General features: G+C 46.7%; 2 protein-coding genes and 1 non-coding gene across 6 annotated transcripts in view; 2 read left to right on the forward strand and 1 right to left on the reverse strand.

The window, feature by feature from the left end:
• Nucleotides 1–7,224, forward strand: part of B3GALNT2 (beta-1,3-N-acetylgalactosaminyltransferase 2) — a 75,226-nt gene extending 68,002 nt beyond the window's left edge. For all 3 annotated transcript variants that reach the window (XM_049644974.1, XM_049644973.1, XM_049644972.1), the window contains 5 exons: nt 155–338; nt 3,534–3,659; nt 4,241–4,400; nt 5,011–5,067; nt 6,816–7,224. In XM_049644974.1, coding sequence (XP_049500931.1) covers nt 155–338; nt 3,534–3,659; nt 4,241–4,400; nt 5,011–5,067; nt 6,816–6,962 — 674 coding nt within the window. In that variant the 3' untranslated portion in view covers nt 6,963–7,224. The remainder of the gene's footprint in view (nt 1–154; nt 339–3,533; nt 3,660–4,240; nt 4,401–5,010; nt 5,068–6,815) is intronic.
• On the forward strand, nt 5,308–5,380 carry TRNAK-CUU (transfer RNA lysine (anticodon CUU)). The gene has a single exon. It is a non-coding gene; the product is annotated as a tRNA-Lys (tRNA).
• TBCE (tubulin folding cofactor E) overlaps nt 7,141–19,468 on the reverse strand; it is a 92,296-nt gene continuing 79,968 nt past the window's right edge. Inside the window, exons 9-18 of one of the 2 annotated variants that reach the window (XM_049644970.1) lie at nt 19,135–19,230; nt 18,557–18,621; nt 18,395–18,459; nt 16,464–16,616; nt 15,310–15,463; nt 12,979–13,047; nt 12,137–12,196; nt 8,521–8,612; nt 8,287–8,375; nt 7,141–7,777 (exon numbers count right to left, since the gene is read on the reverse strand). In XM_049644970.1, coding sequence (XP_049500927.1) covers nt 7,741–7,777; nt 8,287–8,375; nt 8,521–8,612; nt 12,137–12,196; nt 12,979–13,047; nt 15,310–15,463; nt 16,464–16,616; nt 18,395–18,459; nt 18,557–18,621; nt 19,135–19,230 — 880 coding nt within the window. In that variant the 3' untranslated portion in view covers nt 7,141–7,740. Of the gene's footprint in view, nt 8,376–8,520; nt 8,613–12,136; nt 12,197–12,978; nt 13,048–15,309; nt 15,464–16,463; nt 16,617–18,394; nt 18,460–18,556; nt 18,622–19,134; nt 19,231–19,468 lie in introns of both variants that reach the window. The other variant, XM_049644971.1, reaches the window with a different exon arrangement.

Below are 19,468 nucleotides of genomic sequence, written 5' to 3' on the forward strand. Positions count from 1 at the left end.
CGCGTGCGCTCATCCCGGGCCGTGAGGAGAGTTCCTATCAGCTGCTCTCCGTTGGGTGTCTCGGGGAAGGAGTGCAAGTGCGCGTAATGTTCCACGTTCTGGGGCTGAAGTTTACAGTGGTGTTTTTCTCCGACTCTCGGCTTTTTCTTTGTAGAAGGTGATGCTCTCTTACAAAACCTTCATTCTCGCCCTCGAAGACTCCTTGACCATATGAGTAATCTCCACAGGGAAGATGCCTTACTGAGGGAGGAAAGCAGCGTCTACGACGATATCGTTTTTGTGGACGTTGTTGACACTTACCGAAACGTTCCTGCAAAATTACTGAACTTCTATAGATGGTAAGTTGTAAAAAACGTCGGGCAGGTAGAATTTGTTTTATTGTTCTTTGGGTGTAGAAACAATTTATCAACGTTAGACCACTGAATTTTTAAGTTTGTTTATTTTTGAGAGAGAGAGCATGTGCATAAGTGGGGTAGGAGCAGAGAGAGAGAGAGAATCTGAATCAGGCTCTGCACACATTGTGGGAGTCAACTGATGTGGGACTCAAACTCACAAAACATGAGAACATGTCCTGAGCTGAAGTCAGACACTTAACTGACTAAGCCACCCAGGCTCCCCCTGAATTTATTTATTTATTTTGAGAGCGAGCGAGCTGGGGAGGGGCAGAGAGAGAGGAAGAGAAAGAGAATCCCAAGCCAGCTCCTCACTGTCAGTGCAGAGCCCAACACGGGGCCCAAACTCACGAACTGCGAGATCGTGATCTGAGCCGAAGTCAAGAGTCGGGATGCTTAACCGACTGAGCCACCAGGCACCCCTGAATTTTTTTTTTAAACAACCCTAAGGCCCCTGAACACCTGGGATGTGATGTGTTGTATCCTGGTTCTTTGCGAGAACTTTTAAAATTCTGCTGCTTTCTTATTTACATGAGCAGATCCATGACATGAATGATCTTTATCAAAAACAGGGCAAAAGTTGGTTTCATTTTGAGTCATCTGCTCTTGGAGTCAAAATCGGTCCTCTGAGTCACTGTCTTGGTGGTCTCGAGCCAGTATCAGATGAAAATCTGTGAGTTTGAAAATGGCCCCCTTTCAGTTGTGTTCATACCCACCGACCTAAACGGCCCGAGTATAATTTCCTCGAATCCAGGTTAATGATCTGAATTCTGTTCAGCTGAACATCCACATTATATTTCCATCCTCTTCTCCACGCATTTAAAAACCACTTGCCCTGGGGCGCCTGGGTGGCTCAGTTGGTTAAGGATCCAGCGTCCAGTCAGGTCATGATCTCGCGGTTTATGAGTTCAAGCCCCTCATCGGGCTGTCTGCTGCCAGCACAGAGCCTGCTTCAGATCCTTGGTCCCTCCCACGCTCACACATTCTCTCTCTCTCTCAAAAATAAACAAACATTTAAAAATATGTAAATAAAAAAAAATAAAAACTACTTGCCCTAATTCCAAAACTTTTATGTAAGATGAAATCCAAAAACACTTGGAGTCTACCATAACTTCCCCAGCCTTTCCATATTTCATAGACCTTGGTTGTAATTCCTACCTTTATAATAATAATGGCAATAACAACTATATATATAGACAGAGAAAGAGAGAGAGTTAATATTACTAGTTACTCCAGGGTCCCCTAACGTGTCATTGAGCCCTTGAACACTGTCCACCCTAAGTGCAGAGCTAACACCTGCCTCTGTCTAAACCCATAGTGTTTTCACACCTTTGTCTTTACAACTTTGTCAGTGAGCTTGTTTCCTGGTGAGCCCGAGAGTCTGTTCCTGTCCCCTCTGTTGTCCTGGGCAGAGTGGGAGGTGGTCAAGCACCCTGTGGACACAGTCCCCTGGTCCTGAGGGGGAGACAGCCTGATTTGTTTATGGAAGATGATGTTTCCTAGCTAGGGCAAGTTAATATAATTTTGGGGTCACCTTGTGGGCAGAGGGCAGATATAAATAAGGGTTGGAAATTGGGGCGCGTCTGGAATATCAGGGTTTTGTTTGGATAACTAGAGTGAGAAAGAGAACCTTCTTTATTTAGCTCAAGGCCGATAGTAGGGGTTCCTGTGGTAGGGGGGCCAAGGCAAGAATATAAAGAGGCAAGGAGGAGGAGGGGAGGTCCAGGAGATGGGAAATCCGGATCGTGGAGTTCTAGGGCTTTCTATAGGGAGCTGATTGACGGTTGTGGAAGTTGAGTTGAGTTGAGGTACCACCGCCAGCTTCAGCTTTGTCTCCGGTGCTCCAGACGGGTCTCTGAGGTCTCGGCCTCTCCCCTCAGTCATTACTGCCACTGTCTTGGGCCACCGTCTCCACCTGCACCACCAGTGGAGGGCTCCCGGGGTTGTGCTGGGGGACCCGCTCCCAGCTGCTCGCCTGTGCGCCCTCTTCCTCCTCTGTTCAGTTGATTGGTCAGCGACCGCAGTGTCCTTTATCAAAAAAGTTCCTCCTGATTAGCAAATAGGTAGCATGTGTGCCCGTGCTGCCAATGAGAAATAAACCTTAGAAGCACAGGGTTAAGCAATTTGGTGTGGACCGATTGTTGTTAGATTCACCATTGTTGGGCTTAATGAAACTTTCTCCAGATGTCCTTTCTTCAGATTTCCGTCATTTGGTTCCCTAGCAAGACTCTGGGTATTTTGTTTTGTTTTAATCAAAGATGCATGGGGGTTGGCAGGGTGAGATGGAGTCGGTTTTCTACTTGCCCTCATATGTCTAGGTAAATGAAGTCACCCTCCTGGGCCTCCTAAAGGTCATTTATAATAGTTTAATAGCTGGAAATCGTTTCCAAGGGGAAATATATTTCAGTGTCATAACTCTATCTTTTAAAAACCAGAAAATGTGAGTGTAGCATAAATAGTGGCACAGAACAGAGCATCTTGTACAACAGCATTCTGTGTGTGGGGCCTCGTATGACACCTGTCCCCTCATCCTGGGCCCCTGTCGCAAACACACGTTACGAGGTTCGAACGCTGAATGGATTTGGTGGCCTGGCCGGAGCAAGGCCGGTAAAGTGTTGTTTGAGCATATGTTCACTTAAGGCATCTTTTTTTTTTTTTTTTTTAATTGTGTTCTTGTTCTTTTGTTCCTTTTATATTTTTTTATGTCTGTTTATTTGTAAGAGAGTGTGTGTGTGCGAGCAGAGAAGGGGGAGAGAGAGAGGGAGACACAGAATCCCAAGCGGGTTCTGCACCGTCAGCACAGAGCCCGACATGGGGCTCGAATTCACAAACCATGAGATCATGACCCGAGCTGAAATCGAGTCGCATGCCTCACAGAGCCACCCAGGCGCCCCTCTTTTGCACCCGAAGTCAGCCTGGTACTTCTCTGTGTTATGCCACTTAGTGAACATCCAGCAGGGACTGCGGTCGGCAGCAACTTTCTGAGCAAATGTTCTCAACATCGAAGGAACAAGAAGCTGAGAAAGTGTACAGGCAGCTCAGGGACAGCTTTTCATTAAAATACTAGCGGTGTCATCGCCTTGGCGTCGCCGTGTCTCCTTGTACGGACGCACTGACTTCCGTGTTCCCTTTTGCCAACAGGACTGTGGAAACAACCAGCTTTGATTTGTTGCTAAAAACAGACGACGACTGTTACATAGACTTAGAAGCTGTGTTTAATAGAATTGCCCACAAGAATCTGGACGGGCCTAATTTTTGGTGGGGAAAGTAAGTTAAAGCTTGTTAGCCACTTGGCCTTCAGGTACCTGATCAAACGGAATGAATTTATAATGAAATACATAAGCTGTCTTTCACAAGCAAAACGTGGTTGAGCTGGGCAATCCCCCTCCTAGGCTCCTGGGTTACTGTATGTTGTTCACCACGTAGAGGGAAATTCTTCAAAATGAGAAACCTCAGGCTCATGTAATGAAGGAGGAGACACGATAGGGCTTTTATCCTCGTGGCCCAGAAAGAAGTGGTTAGAATAAATTGGTGACACATTTCTTGAAACTGCTGCTTCTTTAGAATACAGTGTGGATTAATGAGGGGTTTTTAGCGTATGTACACAAGATGGTCTGGCACTTCCAGAAACCCCACAAATGTAACCTTGAGAGAACCCGATAGACCATTCTTTTATACGCCACACCTGCCAGCTGGAGAACTGCTTTTCTTAGACTAAAAAAACACTTCTCATTCTTTCCTCACCTTTACACCTTAGCCCTCTGTAGTGATAAGAAAGGGGTGCGGCCTCCTAGTGGTAGGACAGGGGTCAAACCAATACGAAGAGACCAACTTGTCTTGAATCTCAGTTTCAGACTGAACTGGGCAGTTGACCGAACCGGCAAGTGGCAGGAGCTGGAATACCCCAGCCCCGCCTACCCGGCCTTCGCCTGCGGCTCGGGGTACGTGATCTCCGGGGACATCGTCCACTGGCTGGCCAGCAATGCGGGCAGACTGAAGACCTATCAGGTGACTCGGGATCTCTGACCCAAGAGCGTACAAGCTTCACCCGGCCCAGGGTCCCATCGCTGACACAGAGCCGGCGTTCCCCAGGGAAAGCATGTTAGTCTTTCTGGGTAGGGTTCACCCTCAGAGGTCAGGGATGCAGTCCTCGCCTTCAGATCCTGGCTCTAAATTCTATTCCTAAACCTTTTCTTGAGCCTGCTTGTTTTCAGACTATATTTTATAAGTATAGTCCCTGGAGGAATGGAAGGCTTGACATTCATAAGAAGGAAGACGATAGAGCGAGTGTTTGCTTTCTGTTGATTCCGGTGACGGTGGCAATGAACAAGCCGCCCGGCTCTCGGATCCACAGTGTCCTTCACACGGTCGTGCTGGAGGTTTAAGGCCCATGAGGAGGGCGGACCGGCCACTTGCTATATTGTCTCCATTCTTCTCCTTGCGATGTGCAGTTCATGGCCGCTGGCTTTTACTCTGTGTACAGGTGTTAATACGGTCTTGGCATTTGCTGGTAGGATAACGAGAAAACAAGTAGAGGATTACGAGAACGTGTGGCATCCCGTTGAAAGATGATACAGCATTTAAACTTTTGCCTTTAAACTTCACGGGGCACGTACAGGGTGAAGACGTGAGCATGGGCATCTGGATGGCTGCCATAGGGCCCGCACGGTACCAGGTAAGCAAGCCTGACGGGGGACTGGCCCCGGGGCACTCGGGAGGCGAAGGTCCTGTGTCAGACGGGCACAAACAGTGAATTGAAGATGATTCACAGAGCTGCACTCTTGATTGAATGCACAGTAATCCACATAGGTTCGCATATAGTATTTTTCTGAGTTTAAACCAAAAGTAAATACTTTGTTAAGTTTTCCTACTCAGAGAAGAACTGGGTTTTATACGTTTGGTCAAAGAACCAGGCGCCTGGCTGGCTCAGTCGGTAGAGCATGTGACTCTTGATCTGAAGGTCATGAGTTCAAGCCTCGTGTTGGGCACAGAGATTACGAACAACAACCAAAAAACCCTCAAGGAATCAGCTGGCTTAGGTTTCCAGCAGTGGTGGTTCAAGGACCCTTCAGCCCCTCTGACTGATAGAACTAAAACACTGTAAGGTGTCTTTTAAAATAAACTGATCAGTGAGCCAGGAAAAGAAATGAATTTGCAGAGACCAGAACAGAAATAGCCCTGAGATGACGGCAGGTATAAAGCTGGGGTTTGCCTCCAAGAGTTCTGTTGAATTTTGGATTCTTGCGGCTTCCACTTTGGCCACAGAAGGTGGGGGGGCGGAGGCACGTGCAGGGTCTGCCGGACACGACCTCTGCGTGGCGCCCCGGCCCCAGAGCAGGGCACCCTCGCTGCAGGGGTGAACGGGAATAAACTCCCACCTGCTGGGTCAGCTTTGACAGTCTGTGTCCTAGTGAAGCCCAATCTGACTTAACTGAACACTGAAGCTAATTTTCTGTATCTGCTAATTGTGCTGTCCGTGGTCTCTGTGGGCCCGAGTCTGTAGTTTGATGTTGCTTATGGAGCTTGTTTCTTGATGTGCTGAGAGACCGGTGTGTGTGACCTAATGTTCCTCGGAAATGGAGGTCTGTATTTAAAACTCCTTCCACAGAGGGCCTTACCGTCTACTTGAGTGCATTACCAACGAATGTGACTCATGCTGCACACCCACCCAAGTGCAGGCGGGGTTCTAGACGCTCAGGGTCAAGGCTGAGACCCAGGTTTTGTTTTCTAAATTACACACACACACACACACACACACACACACACACTTTCTTCTTCCCTCCCTCTAGGGGGTCCTGGCTGTGTGAGTCCCCGGGGCCCGTGGCCTTTTAAAACCCAGCAGGGCCTTCGGGGCACACGTGGACTCTAGCTCCTTTCCTCTGCCACCAGTTCAAACATGCTGTGAAAAGACTTGATTCTTTCTAGCATCTTTATGTTCTTAGACGGCAGGGGTTTCTCAGGCTCTGTTGTATCACTGGGAAGTAGCTGGTGGTCAAGAGTCGGTCCTTCCTGTTCACCTTGCCGGCATCCGCTCACCTTTACTACCCTCGCCGTGACTGACCTTGGGCAAAGTACCGCACACTCAGTCTCTCAATCGTAAAAGGGAAAGGATTCCTACCTCACAGGTTTTAGGAGAATTCACAGTATTTATTTATAAGGCGCCCGCTGCCATCCCCAGAATACCGTAAGCTTCCATGGGAACAGCTGCTGTTACCTCTTCTCACAGCCGCTGGGAAACTTTCCGCTTGCCCTTCCCAGGCTTTCTGGTCACAGAAATCCCCCCGCTGCCGCCCCCCTCCCGCCCCCACCTGCGGTGGTTTCGGTGGTTCGCACGCAGGTGTCTTTGAAGGCCTCTGCCAGCTTTCGTGGTCTGATCTTCAAATCCGTTCCACGGCTCCCAAGTTCACCTTTGTTTTTCTCCAGGACGGCCTGTGGCTGTGTGAGAAGACGTGCGAGACGGGAATGTTGTCCTCACCCCAGTACTCCCCGCAGGAACTGACCCAGCTGTGGAGGCTGAAGGAAGCGTGTGGAGACCCCTGTCAGTGCGAAGCGGCCGGAGGAGGGTCGTAACTCGCGGTGTGTGAGGCTGAGGGTGTGTGCAAGCGAGAGTCTGAGGAGAGCCTACGGTTGGGCTGTCGATTCCATGTGTCTTTCGGGATTGTTCTAGGTTGGCACTTTTTACCTGTAACCAATGTGATATTTCTAGACGTGTGCACAAAATTTCCTTTTTAAAAACCGACTGCTACTGTAGCATAAGAAAAATTTTATTTCTGTATTGGAAGAACATTTGAGAAATACCAAATTGTTTTATAAAACAAAAAAGTTTCTAAAAGCTGATGTATCATTTCTAGTTTATGATTCATTACTATCACTTTTGGTTAAAATTTGGCCTAGTTCAGAAATCTTGAGTAATGACAGAGAATGTGAATTTCAACCTGGATTACAGAACAGTTCCATAAAGCATAATGAGGATAATTAAGGGCCAAAAAGAACTCACAGAATGCTGTGTGGTCACTGATACCAAAGCTTGGGGTTTCTGGAAATGTCTGAAGTGGGCAACTTGAAAAGGAACCAGTCGACTCGGTTCAGGACTTTGGTTTTAAAGTTCACTTATTAAGTGGGCTAATTCAAGTTTTCTTTTGCCATTTAACACAAATCCTGAAGGTCGCAGTCTGGTACTATTGGAAAAAAAACCTAAAATGTGGCTATAAGTCAAATACCTCTCAGGGTTTTAGTGACATAGGGAAGGATACTGCTTAAACAGTTGACACTTCAAATGAGTTTTGCTTTCCTCCTGTCATTGCCCGATGGTTCCCTACTACACGTGAATTCCCATCAGAGCTGGTCGTCATCTGTAGAAGAATATATGCCCAGTGTAGGTGCAGCTGCAGGAGAAAGCATGGGATTCATTTTTGCAAGTACTCTAAAAATAGTGCAGCAGAGAAGAGAGATCATAGCATATGCGTTACACACGGAAGAGGTGCCTCCCTGAGTTCAAGGGACATTTTCCAAAATGACCTTCCAAGTCCTTTTGGTAACCTTTTAAACTAGTAGCAACAGTGGAATTCCATTAAAACTGGTCTTATGCTGGACCTTAACTGTGTTCAGATTTCATTAGACTAGCTAGGTTCTATTTAATATTTAAAGTAGCCATGAACCATAAATATGAAATAAAATCAGAAAGTCATTAGCAGTAACCAAGGCTTTGCACCTACTGTTCTATATATGCCTAGAAATGGTCTCTTCCCAATGAAAAATACCACTTTTTCTCTACTTAGGGCAAGTTGTAAAACCTCTTCTTCTGACAGAATTGTTCCAGAGAATCATTCCTTTCCAGTGAACCCCAGTCATGATAAAACAGTGGAGTCTCTGAACTTGATTAGTTGGCTGTTACCATCGCACTAACAGGTAGTCTCCGTTTTCCACAGAATAGAACTGTAATGACTGCTGGTCATTTTCTAGCTCAATCTCTCTGCCAGGCATCTAAAAACAGAACAAAGGGTTAATACATCAAAGATGTCTGTTTTTCACCGAGAATCCAGCCGAGTCACAAAGAGCCCCAGCTGAATGACGCGTCTTACGGGGGACGGGACCTAAGCTTCACTCTGTGTTTCGCTGGGCAACTTACTTTGGGACTTTCGTAGGACAGCAGAAGTTCTGACACAGGCACTTTGAGAAGACGTGACAGCAGTCCCTTCACCTTCTGAATGGTCATGGAATCTGTCAAAAGACACACCCTCAGTTCCCTTGAATAACAGTTCCGTGTAAAACGAGCTCACGTGACAAGCCCACAGTCGCAGTGACTCAGTGTTCCATCATTAGGGAAAGGCTCACCTGCCCCGGGGCGGCGAGAGCCCGGTCCACACCACCTACTGGACATTCGGGAAGCTGTGGGAAACGGAGCCAATGTTTGACCTAAGTGCCCTTGACAATGGCTTTTCATTACCATCTCAGTGGTGTTTAATATTTCCTCCTTACTCTGAAGAAACCGGAAAACCTATTCTCTGCACAGAGGAGTAAATGTGAGTGAAATCCTGACCTTCCTAAACCTCTGTGATCACTCACTTCTGGATGGCTGAGAGAACGCTGGGGCGGGGCGCCCCGAGGACGTCTGTCCGTCCCTCTGCCTTGGTTTCCTCCCTGGGGAGTGAGGGAGGCCCAAGTGGTCTATAGGCTCCCTTCGAGCGCGCCCAGTCTGTGGGGATTAGGACGTGTAAATGCGCTTGACATGCGAGGGGGATTTACTCAATGAGCAAATGCTTTGGTTTGTTCAGAAAACGCTATGAACTTCTTTCCAAAGATGGGTTGTGGTAAATACTGGATATTTTGGTGATGAGAAATAGTTTCTCTGAAGCTTTAGCTGGAGGTACAGCAATAGTGTGGTGTTCCTACAAATATCACATGTATTCGAATATTTTTCTATCAAAAATGATTTTTGTAAAAGCTGTGTGTGTTTTTATGCAACTTGTCATAATAAATGTTATCTTTATTTTAGAATAAAAACTGGCCTTATTTATGTGTTGAATATAAACACTTAATTGACACTTGTAATTTTAATGAACGTAACTTGTTCTTTTACGTGTGAATCTGTGTAATCTTGTCCTTTCAAAAGCCTTAGGTGGACCGGCTTTCCTTGTTTGGAGGGTGATCAGCGATGGGTTAACTCCTCCACAGCAACAGGGAAGACACATTCCTAACTCACATCAGAAACAGAAAGTTTGGTCACAAAACAATCCTAAGAAGAAATCTGCCTACTCGCACTGTGTCTTTAGAAAAACAGCAATTTGCGTGTAATGCTCTAAATAACAATACCATTTTTAATGTGGAAGTAACACGATTGTCTTCACATTTAGAAAATGTAGAGATGGTTAACTGTCCCTGTGCCTCCCCATGACCACTGTTAGAATTTTAACGGGTAGGGCGCCTGGGTGGCTCAGTCGGTCAAGGGTCCGACCTCAGCTCAGGGCATGATCTCATAATTAGTGAGTTGGAGCCCCTCGTCGGGCTCTGTGCTGACAGCTCAGAGCCTGGAGCCCGCTTCGGATTCTGTGTCTCCCTCTCCCTCGGCTGCTCCTCTGCTCGTGCACTCTCAAAAAATAAGAACACTAAAAAAATTTGTTTTAAGTTTAACAGGTATACACTTCGAGGCGTTCCTCCGTTTCTAGAAGGATGGACAGGTTTCACCTGCAGCGGTCTATCTTTTCTCTCTTCACGCCAGTTCCTCGACCTGCACAGCCCAGCACAGCCGCTGCGTGGCTAGTGAGCACCTGAAGTGCGGGGAGTACGACTCAGGAACTGAATTTTATGATTTCAATTTAACGCGTTTAAATTGTGGCTCGTGGCAGCCATCCTGGACAGCGCGGCTCTAGACCTACTTCGTCCTCTTGAAAGATCCGTGATACGGCAATGCGTGGCCCAAACTCACTCAACCACTTATTTCTCCACCGGTGAACATCTGTTTTTAATTCTACCATCACAAGTGCCACAAGGTAGAATGCTCGGTCGTACCGTATACCCATACGTATGGGCAAAAGACGATGTTGCAGTCGTTTACATTTCCTTATGTATCACGTTTTGAAGAACAGTTACGTTGGTGGTTGAATATTGGCAGCATGTGGCGTAAAAATCGATAGCAAGAACTGTTGTAATCTGCTGGCTTGCTGCCAGGTTTCGAGAACACAGGACTCTGATTCTGTACTGCTTGAAGCAGTAAGTATTACATATAATTTCTATGGATGATTCTGCTCTCTGCTGGGTCCATCTGAAGATTAACACAAATCAGTGCATGAACATGGTGGGTGTTCCAGGGGGGAACCGCATCTCAGAAGAACTGGGACCCAGGTATAGAGGGTGGAAGAGGAGAGGGTGAGGCCACACTGTCGCCGTCAGCCTAGAGCCACAGTCACACGCACACCCAGCCAGTCCTTGACGGATGGAGCTTGGTGGCCTTCCCCAAAGAAGCCCTTGGACAGAAAGCTGAACTCAGGGCTGACAACATTCTTGAGCAAATATTCCTCAGTAATAACCTCCCCAGGAGTTGATTTTATGGGTCTGGAAAGTAAAGGGAAAAGCAAACACGCATCCAAAGCCTACTACATTAACAAAAAGCTCTGGGTCTCTCACTGGTCCGTCCCCATGAGTGTCTTTACTGACAGTACTTAAGTCTGAAAACAGAAGAACCAAAGGGGAGCCACTACTTTGAATTGCTAGTGATCTAACAGCAGAATTACAGATCACAGGAACAGAAATTAGACTGCTAAGGAAAATGGAGTAACACTGGTATTAAATGACAGCTACCAGTCAGAAAGGTACCCCTGTGAGTACAAACCCTTCCATAAGCGATACTGTGAGCTTGCAGGATTTGATAAAAAATTAATTTAAAAATAAATGTGAATTTACTGCACTGACAGGCAAACAAAAGTCTTTTACTAGAGTCATTTATGGTGATCTACGTTCCATTTCTTGGGCAAATCCTCACTGTTCTAAATTTAACCTGTTGATATTACTATTTAACTCTGAATCAAGTTTAATCTTGAGAATTCTTGAGAATTCACAGTATGCTCAAAAGATGGGCTGTAATTTTTTCTAAGTTTAAGGTCACTTAGAGGAATCTAGTTTGTTGACGCAGAAGTATTTTCGGAATAAAATGAATTCAGTTCTTCCAGCAGCACTAATGTTCGGACGGAGTTCCGAAGTAGCTTTTCCAAAAGAAAACCATTTCAGTGTTTCCGTCACAAGACCACGTCTGAGAACTTTCCACAGGGACTCCCGATCGGTAAGGAGTCGAGCGTATGAGAAGTCACAGGTGTCCAAATAACTCACGGTTCGGGTCACTAGGACACATTTCCTGTTTTATGAAGGGATGGGTGAGACAGACCTCAAGCCCGGTGAAACAGTCTCTCCGGGCCAGAGCAACAATTTGAGAACTAACCCGAGGTGGATGCAGGAAAGGCCGAGCCAGTCCAGCACTAATGACTTTGGCTGAAGATGTAAATGTACGCAGGGGCTTCTGGTTTAACAGGACTTTCCTAGATAAGCTGATACGGTTACAGGAGACTCGGGCTTCCGGGAAGGGGTTGGGGGGAGTCGGGGGGGGAGGACGAGGATGCTGGCACGATTAGTTGTATTTTAGATCATAAAAGATGAGTGAAAACCTACTCTAGAAGTTCAGACACTTTGCTTCCAGCCAACTCCTAGGCCAGCAATTCATAAGCCCAACGAGTGGAAAAGCCTGTTTTTCTTACCTGGCAGTTGTTTTTCTGTGACTTTCTGATCAACCTGATTAGGATATTTTATCTTCAGTGCTTGAAGGAAAAAAAGGAAAGAGAGTGACTGAGACCTACTGTAATAAGGATTTAAATTACACACACACGTTAACAGTAGCTGACAAATGATAATGGCTGTTCCGTACAGCTTGGCTCAAATCCTAATAAAGGGTCTTACCGATGTTGAAAATCCCTTCTGTTAATACTTCACAGAATTACTAACAACAACAAAAATAGCTGGACCAACGTTCTAATGCCATCCCTTCTCCCCTTAATAGTCCTTTCCTGAGAATTTGGCTGTGTGTTCCAGTGTAAGAAAAGTCACACATTTACAAATCACAAGTCCATTCACTTCTCACATACTGCCCATTTATAACACCATTAGGTGAATTGAAAGCATGAGAATTGCCAAATGTTCCAATATAAGAATTAAAATTCTTTTAAGATGTTTATTTTTGAGAGAGAGAGAGAGAGAGAGAGAGAGAGACCAGGCATGGGTGGGAAAGGGACAGAGAGAGGAGGAGACAGAATCCACAGCAGGCTCCAGGCTCCAAGCTGTCAGCACAGAGCCTGACGCGGGGCTCAAACCCACGAACCGCGAGATCGTGACCTGAGCCAGATTCGGACACTCAACCGAGCCACCCAGGCGCCCCCCAATATAAGAAGTTAGATAGGCTTGAGAATTCATCATTTCTCTAAAAACTGAAGTACTCACTTAGGTACTTACTTAAGAGAAACAATCCCTACTAGCTCATCACTATCTGTTTCCGCGCCTAAGGACGCGAATACAAATACGCGGTCTTTGAGTGTGAGGTTCTTACTTAGTAGCTGGTTTTTGAGCAAAAACGGCTGTCGTGTTTTGAGTTCCCCGTCTTCAGGTGCACCATATTCTGCGGAAGAAGAAATAAAAAAGGATGAGTGATAAGCCTTAAGCCACCGGAAGCAAAAATACAAAGAGTAAGTGCTTGCATAGCCTTTTCCCTTCCGGGGATAAACCTCGCAGCGGCTGCCACGCTAACCTGGCAGCGGGGTCCTTTTATTCAGTTACTGGTTTGCTTGTTTATTTTTAGGAAGGGCGGACGCAACTGCTTGCAAGCCTGGGACCCTCCATCACTGATCCTCACAGACGGCGCCCCGACTCGAGCTGGCAAGAGGAGGCTGGGCTTTCAGACGCTTAGGACACTTTTTATTCAAAGTTTCACCTTTGCTAACCGTTCCCTCGCATTCTGGGTCCTGAGAGAGAAGCCTGGTGCCATCTGGGACACAGCTCACGGGACACCTTCGAGTCTCGGCCAGAGCGCGCGACACCAGGCCGGGCGCTCAGCACCTCCCCCTGCCTGGGAAGGGGATCCCATAGGAGGACATCAGAAAAGCTGGAGCCTTCCTGCTTGAACTTCTGCTGGGCCAACCAGCGACCGCGTTTCTAGAAACACCCCCAAGTATCTGTGCTTTCGTCTCGTAGCGTTCTCAGCCGTGAAATACTGGGCCGTAGGCACAGGAATGCGTTAGAATCTTCCCTTCCCGTCACCTCCCCCAAGTGCTGCAGAATTCACCTAAGGTGGCCAGGAAATTGGGCCAGCTAATAGAGTGATTTGAAAGCAACTCCCATAGGCAGCTTTTCTTCCTCAAAGATCATGTTCCAGCCTGAAGCGCTTATGCGGTGAGCTTCTTGCATTAGGAAATATATATTAAAAAAAAAAAAAAAAGAAAATCACATAAAAGTGAAATTTGGAATAATAATGAAGTCAAAACAAAATGGAAAGCTACATCAGGGACTAAGAATCATGAAGTCATGGCTTCAGTGCCTGAGGACCCAGGCTGGTGAGGGTGAGGAAGTACCTTGTGTTCCCAGTGCCCAAACCAGTAGGGGACACGCACACGGGGAGCTCTCAGGACAGAGCGCTGAGCAAGTACCGTGCACTCGTCTGAACTTTCCTGGACGTTAGAATCAGCTGGGGAGCTTAAATGCCGATGCCCAGATTCTACCTTGACATCTGTGTGTTTTTTTAAGTTTACTTATTTTTGAGAGACCAAGAGAGTGTGAGCAGGGGAGGGGCAGAGAGAGAGAATCCCAAGCAGGCTCCGCACTGTCCGCACAAAGCCCGACATGGGGCTCCAACTCACGAACCGTGAGATCACGACCCAAGCCAAAACCAAGAGTCAGATGCTTAACTGGCTGAGCCACCCGGGCGCCCCTTAATTTTTAAAATGCCCTCAGTACGTTTCTGGGAACACACACCCCAATGTTTATAGCAGCACTATCAACAATAGCCAAAGTATGGAAAGAGGCCAAATGTCCATCGGGGGATGAATGGATAAAGAAGATGTGGTATATATATACAATGGAATATTACTCGGCAATCAAAAAGGATGAAATCTTGCCATTTGCAACTATGTGGATGGAACTTAGAGGGTATTATGCTAAGTGAAATCAGTCAGAGAAAGACAAAAATCATGACTTCACTCACACGAGGACTTTAAGCAACAAAACAGATGAACATAAGGGAAAGGAAACAAAAATAATATAAAAACAGGGAGGGGGACAAAACAGAAGAGACTCATAAATATGGAGAACAAACTGAGGGTTCCTGGAGGGGGTGTGGGAGGGGTGATGGGCTAAATGGTTAAGGGGCACGAAGGCATCTACTCCTGACATCATTGTTGCACTATACGCTAATGTGGATGTAAATTAAAAAAAAAAATTTAAATTAAAATGCCCTCAGTACAACCCGAGTCAAGATACGCTGGAGTGCTTCCTGCCCTCCTTAAAGGAGGGAGAGTACTGCCTCCTCGAGCAGGGAGTCGGGTGAGCACGCAGACACGAGAACTTCCACGCACAGCTGCTTTCCGTCCCCAATGCCAACCTCTCTCTTCGGGGAGCGCACGCCCTTTCCCAGCTTCCTTACTTCTGCTCAGACAGCTGCCTGCTTCTCTTTCCTAAAGGCAGTGGTTTAATTCTTGCTCCCAACTCGCTGGATCGGCCCCAGGAAAGCACCCGTCAGCTATGCAGAGGAGTACGAAGAGACCCAGAGGAGAAAAACGGTGGCACCGAGGGTCCCCTTTGCTCCCCAGCTGTTCTAGCTGCAAGGCCGCTGGCAGGGAGGGGGGTGGGGGTCGCCGCTCGGGGAAGGCTCCGGGCCTCATGTACGTACTCAGGCAGAGCGACTGGTATCTGGGATGGGCTGCAAGAAATTCTTCATTTGGCCTGTTTTTGTCTGGATCCTGATGTCCGCCAGCCTTTTTCCATTCATTTCCAAATGCTTTTCGGTAATCAAGCTCAGCCCCACGCCTTTCCTCTGGTAGAATCTATATTAATGTGAATCAAAACAGGTCTGTTAAGGTGGTTGTTTTTTTTTTAATGTTTATTTTCGAGAGCTAATAAACAAGGGGGAGGGGCAGAGAGAGAGGGAGGCACAGAATCTGAAAACCGGCCCCAGGCTCCGAGCTGTCAGCAGAGCCCGACACGGGGCTCAAACTCATGAGCCAGGAGATCGTGACCCGAGCCGAAAGAAGTCGGCTCCGCTGAGCCACCAACTGAACCGCCAGGCGCCCCCGTTGAAGTGTTCTTCTAGCGAGTGTTTGCATTTTGTACCCAGTCCTTCCTCCACTCTTCACACACACAGAATAATCACGTCGAGAGGGAAGACGCTTCGTATGGCTTTACCTTTCCTCGCTAACACGGACAGAATTCAAGAGTTTACTGAAGAAGAAAAACCAGTTTCGGTCTTAGGCTTTTCTTCATGAGAGTATTTGTCCACCTGCCGGCGTGTCGGCTGCGGCTGGTGTCCTGGGCCCCTGGGGGCGCTGACACCACAGGCGAGCGGCCCCACCTGGGCAATCGGCTGAGGAGAGGACAGGCTCTGCGGTTCTGTGTCCCGTCTGCCTCTGCCCCCCCCAGGAAAAGGAGCAAGTGCCCAGAATCCCTCGCCCCTCCTCAAGGGGCAGCTAGGCAACTTCTGTCCTCACCTGAGTAACGCCGCCTCCCGAGGAGTCGGAAAGAAAGACTTCTTAGTACCGCACAAGGGCAGTATTTTACCATATGGGGGAAAAGCTACATCTGAACCCTTTACAAGATTCAGGGGCGCCCGGGTGGCTCAGTCGGTTAAGCGTCCGACTCTTGATCTTGGCTCCGGTCCTGATCCCATGGTTTGTGAGGTCGAGCCCCGTACAGGACTCTGTGCTGACAGCGTGCAGCCCCCTTGGGATCCCTCTCTCCTTCTCTCTGCCCTTCTCTCATTCGCGCATTCACATGCGCTCTCTCAAACAACCAACCATAAAATACCTCATCGTGATACTAAGCACCCACCTCACATTTGTTCAGGGTCTTCAGCTGACCGATTTTGGCGATGATGAACTGGCGTGTGGTCTGTGGTCCGCTGCCTCCTTCCGTCAGGGGGTTTCTTACGCAGGACAGAGCACGCAGACTCTGTAACTTATCCAGCTCATTGATAAATGACCACTGAAACCCAACGGAAAAAATACGTGAATATAAGCATGTTTCAGGCTACTTTCCTAGATGATTTGAACTAGCCAGAGAAAAGCCTGAATCCCCAGTTCCAATCTGAGGCACTGGATCTCATCATGCACCAAGCACCCACTAAGAAGACCGTGCGCTTTTACTCTAGAACTGTGCCGTGTAAAATGACCGTCTGCTGACGGGTGAATTAAACTAATTTCTCTGTTAATATTTTTGGGTTTTCTGAGGAGTTTCACCCTGAGGAAGCACTTCTCTTTCAATCTAAAGTATCTTTTGACTACAGCAAAATAGAAAGTTTCTGCAGAGCAAGGGAAACCATCAACAAAACTAAAAGGCAACCTACAGAATGGGAGATCATCGCAAATGACATATCCAATAAAGGCTGAGTCCAGAGTATGTAAAGAACTTGTAAAACCGAACGCCCAAAAGACAAATACAGTAAAACCTTGGATTGTGAGTAACTTGTCCTGCGAATGTCCCGCAAGATGAGCAAACTTTTCTGATAAATTTAACTTGATAAACGAGCAACGTCTTGCAATACGAGTACTACGTGAGGCCGAATGTCACATGATCACAACTGAGCCAGTGGTTCTTGAAATTCGCTTTGATATACGAGTGCTTTAGAGTATAGTCTGCCTCCGGAACAAATTATGCTCATAAACCAAGGTTTTACTGTGTTTCGATTAAAAACGGGGAAAAGAAATGAACACATTTCTCCAAAGAACACATCCAGATGGCCAACAGATACAAGCAAAGATATTCAACGTCACTCATCATCAGGGAAATGCAAATCCAAACTACAATGAGGTATCATCTCACACCTGTCAGAATGGCTAGTATCAAAAACACAAGAAGCAACAAGTGTTGGTGAGGATGTGGAGAAAAAGGAACCCTTGTGCGTTGCTGGCGGGAATGCAAACGGGTGCAGCCACTGTGGAAAACGGTATGGAGGTTCCTCAAAAAGTTAAAAACAGAACTCCCTACAATCCAGTCATCGCATTACTGGGTCTTTACCCCCAAAATACAAAAACACTAGCTTTGGGATACATGCACCCCTATGTTTATTGCAGCATTGTTTACAAGAGCCAAATCATGGAAGCAGCCCAAGTGTCCATCGATAGGTGGCTGGATAAAGAAGACGTGGTATGTATGTGTGTGTGTGTATGTATACACACACACACATACACACACACACACACACACAAATACGCACACACACACACGCACACACACATACACACACACGCACACACACACACACATATATAGTAAAATATTACTCAACCCTCAAAAAGAATAAAATCTTGCCATTTCCAACAACATGGATGGAGCGAGAAAGTATTATGTTACATGAAACAAGTCAAAGACAAATACCCTATGATTTCACTCATGTGGGATTTAAGAAACAAATGAACAAAAGGAAAACACAAGAGAGCGAGACAAACTAAGAAACAGAATCTTAACTCTAGAGAACAAACTGATGGTCACCAGAGGGGAAGGGGGTGGGGGTGAAATAGGTGACAGGGATTAAGAGCACACATATCACGATGAGCACTGGGTCCCGTGGGGAGGTGTTGAATCCCTGTATTGTACACCCGAGACTAATAGGACACTGCATGTTAACTCCACTGGAATTAAAGTTAAACACTTTAATAAAGAATAGTCTTAAAGTAAAATATTTTTTAATAGAAGGAACCTGCAAACTCCATCATAAGAGTGGAAGTGAGGATACAATGTGCACATTGTGAAGAAGCTCTTACTTGTGAGATCTGATTGTCATTTACTACAAGGTACTGCAAGGAAGGAAACATTGATGTTTTGCGCCCTGGAAAAAAGGAGAATTAAGTTACACGGCAGAAGTGAAAGAAAGAGCAGAAGTATGGGCTACCGGGCGGGGGGGGAGTAGAGTTAATCTCAAATACCAGTTCCTGCATCCGGAAAATGTATAGAAGAAATTCCGACGTCAGAAAGGATTAGTTGTTCTAATCTGAAATTTAAAATGTTAAATTTGATTACAAGGAACAATATGAAATGCTACAGGCGGTCAACCAGACTAGATTTGTAATGCTCTTCCCCTACCCTAGGTTTTTGTGCCCCATGAAATGCTTAGAAACCACAGAGTCTGGTTTAGGGCACGCAGAGAGGACTGTTTACGCTATGTTGTGAGGGCTCCCCAGTCACCTAACTGCTCCTGGTGCCCGCGGCGGTGCCACGTGTTAACGGGTCTCCAAGAGCAAACAGACATGATCTGACTTCTGTAAGTTTAATGAATGAAGACTTCTGACATTAGCACCAGGCCGAATTACCCTTTCCTCAATGACCTAGTACAGACACAGACTGCGCACTACGTGGTCTGCAAACACCTCCTCTACATAAATTCAGAGAAAAGTTTCCCAAAGGGAATTCGTCTGTGAATTCCATCTGAGCAAGTACACAGAGCCTACGATCCATTCACGAAAAACCTAAGCACTGCTGTAATGGCATTTTAGGAGCAAATTACCTGGGGAGATACGCTATGAGAAACAGCTGATTTTCATCAATTAATGGATTAGAGGAAAGGTCTAATAACTTGACTGTCTGTAGAACATCCGCCGGCCTGTGTGGAAAATCAAAGTGTGTCAACATGAATTTAACCTGACTTGTCTTCAAAGATATATGGCTTTTAAAATACCTGCATTTGGTGTAAAGGAGGTGAAGGGAGCAGGAGGCGAGGGGACAGGACTGTGAAAGGGCAACAGGAGGGAGGGACCCTTGCAGTGCTGGAAATGTCCTCTATGTGGATGGACCAACTTCAGGATCCTGGCTGTGGTATCGCACCCATGGGAGAAAGTGGG

This window comes from Panthera uncia, chromosome D2, assembly GCF_023721935.1.
Source record: "Panthera uncia isolate 11264 chromosome D2, Puncia_PCG_1.0, whole genome shotgun sequence".
NCBI lineage: Eukaryota > Metazoa > Chordata > Mammalia > Carnivora > Felidae > Panthera > Panthera uncia.